Source organism: Scomber scombrus, chromosome 1, assembly GCF_963691925.1.
Source record: "Scomber scombrus chromosome 1, fScoSco1.1, whole genome shotgun sequence".
Taxonomy (NCBI): Eukaryota; Metazoa; Chordata; class Actinopteri; order Scombriformes; family Scombridae; genus Scomber; species Scomber scombrus.
The window spans coordinates 2246916-2253574 of record NC_084970.1 but is presented as its reverse complement, the minus strand read 5'-3'; the positions used below and the strand labels follow the sequence as shown (position 1 = coordinate 2253574).

General features: G+C 39.2%; 1 protein-coding gene across 1 annotated transcript; it reads right to left on the bottom strand.

The window, feature by feature from the left end:
- Positions 1-6051: 6051 nt before the first annotated feature.
- LOC133999966 (cortexin domain-containing 1 protein-like) lies at positions 6052-6234 on the bottom strand. Its single transcript, XM_062439319.1, has one exon. It carries the CDS (start codon positions 6232-6234, stop codon positions 6052-6054), a length of 183 nt encoding a protein of 60 aa, XP_062295303.1.
- Positions 6235-6659: the final 425 nt, after the last annotated feature.

Below are 6659 nucleotides of genomic sequence, written 5' to 3'. Positions count from 1 at the left end.
TCACTTTCACTTCTGACAGAAGGTATTTTGAAATTAAGCTGAATGAGGGACCTTAGGTTGTGAGTGCTCTGTAAAAGTGTGAATTTCCGACTCAGGTACGAAGGGAACTTACCTGTGATCATTTTGTAGAGCAAGATATACCATTGCTGTACTCTACGCACAGTGAGGGATGACCATTCAACCAAGTTGTATAAAGTGCAGTGGTGGGTCCTGTAAGCAGAGTTAGTGATGTATCTCAGGGCTGAGTGATATAGGGGATCACGTTTTGATAAGGTGGATGGTGAGGCAAACCTGTAAATGGTATCGCCAAAGTCAACCTGGGACAGAAAAAGGCCAGCAACTAAGTGCTTTCTAGACTTTTTCCAGCATTTGTAACATTTGTAACAATCAACAGATTGAATAGGAACACCATGTAGAGTAGTGACAGAGAGTGTTGGAACCTCTGCTCTCCCAGAAGTAAAAATCATGGTTTTAGTTTTGTTTGGAAAGCAATGTCAGATCGCGCAGAACAGACTGTAAGGAGTGATAATCAGACTGAAGATTGGAATAGGCAGTCTCTGTGGTGGGGGCACAGGAGTACACGACGGTGTCGTCTGCATACACATGGACATTACAGAATTTAAAGTTGTCACAGATGTTATTTATGTAAACTAGAAAGAGCAGAGGACCCAACTCTGAGCCTTGGGGAACACCCTTTGTTATAAGAATGGGGTCAGACATGAAGTTAGCATTTTTGACAACCTGTGAACGATTGGAAAGATAACTGAGGAACCACCGTGAAGCTTTTCTGCCAGCAAGGTATTGATAAGAAGTGAGTGGTCCACAGTGTCAAAAGCCTTGGAGAGGTCAATACACAAAGAGACACAGGTGTGCTTCTTGTCAATAGCCTCTTTGATGTCATCCAAGACTTTCAGAGTGGCTGAAACTGTACTGTATCCAGAACAAAAACCGGATTGCATGTCGTTTAGAATGTTGTGTGAATCCATGTATGATTTCAGTTGGGTGGCAACAAATGATTCCAAGATTTTTGAGAGTATGGGGAGGATAGAAATAGGTCTGTATGTATTCCCTTGACTCTAAGCGCAACTGGAGATTTTCATCTCTGTACAATTGAGTCCATTATGTGAGACAGAAGTTGATGAAAAAGGGCTGGCAGACAGTTCCCCATGGATAAGCACTGAATGAAATTTCATCAGGCTTTTTGTGTGACCCAATTACAGGTCTAAAATAATGTGAGATTAGCTTCTTGTTTCATTTGTTCAAGTATGAAGCACATAAAAGAAAGGTACTCATGGTAGTTGTGTAATTCACAATCATCTTTATTGTCAACACTCTGTATTCCTGTCACTTTTTAGATACAAATCACCTCATAGATCCAAAATACCACACATTCAGTCATACATGCATACATTCATTCATGTGCTAGCTAGTTTAGAGACTCTTAGGAGGCCTAACAAAGTCTTGAGATGCAGCACTGAATTTAGGATCCTTAATGTCTTACTGTATGTCAGGTTCCAGCTGTGTCATGTTCATGGACCCATCAGTGTTTCAGTGGTCAAATGTCCACTGGAAATGTTTTTCTTCAGCAGACACATTTTTAATGCAGTTTAGATGATGCCTAATCTCATTGTTATAAAGCATAGTGAACAAGAGGTTATTTCCTAACCTCCACTCAATTGTTAAGTTAACCATATCAGTAAACTGCTGACTTATGCTGACTACCACCACCACCTTAAAAAACTAAAACAAACCCTGCTGCCTTAAGAGAAGCATAATGGGCCATTGTCCCATCCAAAAAGTTCATTTGTCCAAGAAAGGGAAGGTAAAGGGTCCTACAGCTGATATGGAACTCAGCATTGTGCTAAATGGCCCTTCTGTAGTTTACTGTAAGCTTAGGCACTTCATAACATGCAAACTGGCAATCGTTTCATATGCAATGAATGCTGTGCAGATATATAAGTCAGAGACAGATTCATTTAACAGCAACAAGAACACCTCAGCTTTTTCTAAACTAATGGCTGAGACAGGCAAGGCAAACAAGGCCAATTTATGAGTAGAAGCAACAGAGTGTAGGTGCAATATCTCATACTGCCATGAGCTGTGATGTGACAGTATGAGAGAGATGTCTTGCAGTTTTGTGTGTGTGCATTTTATTCAGTAACAGGAGATTACATGCTGTAGCAGTAACACATAATCAAGCATGACTGCTACTGTAAAGGCTAAATGGCCACAGATTGTCTGAGCGTAAATGCTCAATTGATACTCTTTACGCAGCACTTGACTGACTTGAATTTGCTTGAGATTCAGTGTCTATAAGAAAGTCGTACTTCTTTTATGACATGTCAAAACTCATGCACATAAAACCCAGGCGCATGCATGTGATATGAGTGTGCACAACAGTATCCTCAAGCTGAAAACTGTCCTTGTTAATGAGCATTTATTTTGCTCTGCAAGCACACAGAACAGTGTCCCTGAGTGGGAAACATCCTTGTAGGAGACACTTTGGAGGTGATGTTGGAAAAGACGGTCTGCTCCTTTGAATGGTCACTTATAATACTGACTGTGATCTTTGATTGGCTATTTGGTTTGATCACTGACATAGTCAGACAGGCAGTTTCTTAAGAGAACATTAAAACAAAAAAGATATTTAGCGGCTAATTCTCCCTTTTTTTTCTTTCTTTTTTTTGCACCTACACTTATTAAAAAAGTGTTAGCCATCATAGCAGAGACCCTTAATGCTGTTTAAACTCACTTTCAGATTTGTGAAACCTTTATTTTTTTCCATCCACACCACATTAGACCAAAAACATTTAAACCAAAACCAGAAAACATGTCTTTTGCTTTATTGTATATCCATATCATTCTCTACTGCATCTCATGAACATCATTTCATACATTTTTTCATTAAATAGCTGCAGTGATCTCTCTGTGCTTCATGCGCAAAAGTGCACAGCGTCTCTTTGAACAAGGAAACACCCATTGTTTCTGCTGCAGTGGGATCGCTGCAGGTATTAAATAAACTCAAGCAGATATATTTCAAAGTTATAGTCTTTTTTATAATGTCAAATTCCCTTTTTTTCATCTTTCTAATGCAGCTCCACAGGCAGACATTGTTAAATAGCATTAATAACATTAGATCCTGACTGGTCCTGTCAAGCTGGAGTGGAAGGATCATAACAAATATAGGAACTGTGAAGTTAAAAGATATCTGCTTGAGTTTATTAAATACCTGATAAGTGCTGCTGGGGGAGACATGCTGCTGTTGAATGAGTTTGTAGAGATGCAGATAATATATATTTAACAATAAAAGTTTTTTTTTTCTTCTAAATTTCTATTCCACTCACCCATTTTAAGACAAGAATGGAAAAGTACTTTTATTTCCATTTTTTTTTAAAAATTAACATGAAAAACAAAATAAGTTCCTTTGGACAGAGGGTTACACATACTGTACCAATCTAGACCTGCTCTAATGTAATGGAAAGATATCAGTCACAAAATCTAAAAGTGGGTTTAAACAGGGTTAAGGCTGTTGCTGTGCTTAATACTTTTTCATCAGTGTAAGTGGTTAAAAAAAGGAATAAGCTACTAAATATTATTATTTATGTTTCTCTTTGTTCTCTCAAGCCACTAAACATCATTATTTATGGCATTTGTTCACTCACAGAGCAGAAATGCTCCCTTGCCAGAATGTTTTTCTGCTCATGGTCACTGTTCTGCGTGCTCACGAAGCAGAAATTCTCTCTCATGAGGACAGTTTTCAGCTTGTGGATACTGCTCTGTGCACTTATATCACATGCACGCGCCTGGTTTTTATGTGTATGGGCTTTGAGTCTAAATGTCATAGATACTGTTCTGTATGCTCATATCACATGCACACGCCTGGTTTTTATGTGTACGGGTTTTGAGACTAATTAAACACCATATTCTTTATAAAATATACAAAACCTGACTGTGTGGCTTGCAATGAAATCACACAACACTAACTAATCTAATTGATATTTTGTATGATTTAAAGGGAAACTCCAGTGATTTGGGTTTGCACTTTCATATAGTTTATAGGTCAAGATCAAAGCAGCAGAGGCTGAGAGATTATGATTTTTAAGTTTCAAAAACCCAAGATCCTACCACATTGGTAGACACCCATGTTTTTTTCAAACTCCATGCCCCAGGTTTGTAACTTGTCATAACTCTGATAACATCATCAGGGTTCAGGTTGTGTTCAATAAGTAAGAAAATCTACTTCAAAATCACATTGACAATTGCAGTGATGCAAATGACTAAAAATCTATGTTAAAACATTACTCTCATCAACACGACGTGGTGCATTTCATTTGGTCTGTCTATTCAGGGAAAGTAACTTTTAAAATGAATATAAAATTGGTTTATGTGGACACATAAATCCCAAGAACATTTTTCTAAAAACGAATAAATCTAATACTTAGTCAGAGATTGCATTAAGTTATTGAAGGTAGTGGAACTGCTGCCAGCACTGATGTGATATTGGACTTTGGCTTTCTATATTCAACTGTTTTCAAAAGCTTACTGGTACTGCCCATCACTAATAAACTGATTTTGACATGGACAATCAGTGGAGTGTCCCTTTTAACTGATCCTGTCTTATGGAAATCAAGACTGTCTGTCAATTTAACCATTATGTGATGACAACATTAAAGTTAGATTTATGCCTCCACTCCTCCAAAATGACGGAATGTTGAGAGTGATAGGCTCCATGCTAGCTGTAGCATACACTGAGATTTGTCAAAGCACTAACCCTGACCTATGACCTTATTGTCACGTTTCACACAGAAATGCTAATATTTATGTTTTCATCACATAACATGTATATTGAACAAACTGTCTCTTCAAGGTTTGTGTGTATTCCTGGTTTACTAAAAAATTGGCTGTTTTTGTAGTTTTGGCCACCGTTTGTGTTATGGAGCAACTGCTGGGATATGGGAACATGAGCATTAAGGTTGTAAACAAGCTAACAGTTAAATCCGACGATCTAAAACCACTGTGAGAAGTGTTGTAGCTCACATTTGATTCAGGAATTCGGTCTGGAAACTGTGATGGATGTTTACAACAAACAGTTTGTTAATATTTTGTAATTTACTGTAAGTTTGGTTAACCTGGGGCCTGATTCCAACCTGTCTGATCATCTGACTGCTTGTGTTTGTTGACCCATCAGACTTGATGTGAGCATGTTCCCAGATCTCTGCAGCTAGATCAAAATATAAGACCCAAGTTGTAATAAGCAGGCTAATGGCTCACCAACAATTAGAGACTGTGGATTGTTTGACTTTTTTTTTTCATTTATAGGATGTCTCCATATCAACCACATTCTCTAATCTTGTACAAGCCCCATAACTTTACCAGTCTTGTATATTTTTTTTCTTCTTCATCTTCATCCTCTGTTAATGTATCATTCCAGTCTGTACAGATGTAAAGGGAAAGTGCGGTCTGTTGGTGTCCACTTGACGATCAGCCATTACTGACCTTGTGTGTTTGTCCATCAGGAATGTAAGGCAGCCCTGGGGCTCCTGAAGACATCTCTAGGTAGATACAAAAAGCCAAGTTTCTGTGCTTTATTCTGTAGTGGTAATAGTGTCACACCATCAATGGACTTGTTGGCAGCCAGAATCCCAGCAGCTGCCTGCTTTCCTTCTCCTCCTCTTTTGTATATGTGTGGATAAAGCAATCATTATTTGATCCTCCAAGTATACATTCTGCTACATGTGAAGGTTGCTTGGTCATGTCTGATTTGTATGCATTTCTCTTCTCTGGACAAAAAACACTCTATATAGTGCCAGAAAGAGGTTTTCTCTCTTTAACACTGCAGAAAGCTCTACGGTACTATAAAGAACCTTTTTTCAAAATGAATAAACTTAAAAAACTGGTCTACCAGATTGTTTTGCTCACTCATTTTTTTGAATGAAATGATTGTGGAGGCATACAGAAGCCTTTTCTCCTCACAGAACTTTTGAAGAACCCTCTTTTACCTGGCCGGGGGTTTTGTCATGCATAGTTGCATGGAGGAACACACGTACGCCATCAGTCGTCCAGGTGCTGTTCCTCCCATGTGGAGGTGGGGATAGCGCTGTAGGGGTCCATGATGACCTTGGCACAGCGGATGATCATGGCCACAAGCAGCAGGCAGAGGAAGGCGATGCAGGCCAGAGTCAAACCCTGGTCCACGTCCACAAAGGCTGGCTCCGCTGTGCCCTCCACCTCCATGACTGCTGTTGTCCTCTGCTGCTGCTGCTGCTGCTAGTGCTGTCCTCAGCCACACCTACACACCCTGCTATCATCCTGAAAACCCAACTGCAGATAAACACAGAGGGAAGGAAGATGGATATGAGTCTCATAGAGGACAGATGTATGGGAGCATACTGGAATCAAAGCCATGACATCATCAGAGAAGCCATTATAAAATGTCAAAAGCACTTGAACTTGAGGTTCCTTTGTGAATAGTTCACAACGCTAAATATGACTGTTGGTTTCCAATTACAGTATGTGAGAGGAGTGGAGCAGCAGCCGCTGCTACCATCTTTAACAACTTTGATGTTTGGCTAATTTATTTTTGTGCTACTAAATATGGGTCATTGTAAATTTGAGGCCATTATTGAGATAGTGATGGAACTTCTCTAACAGGACATCAT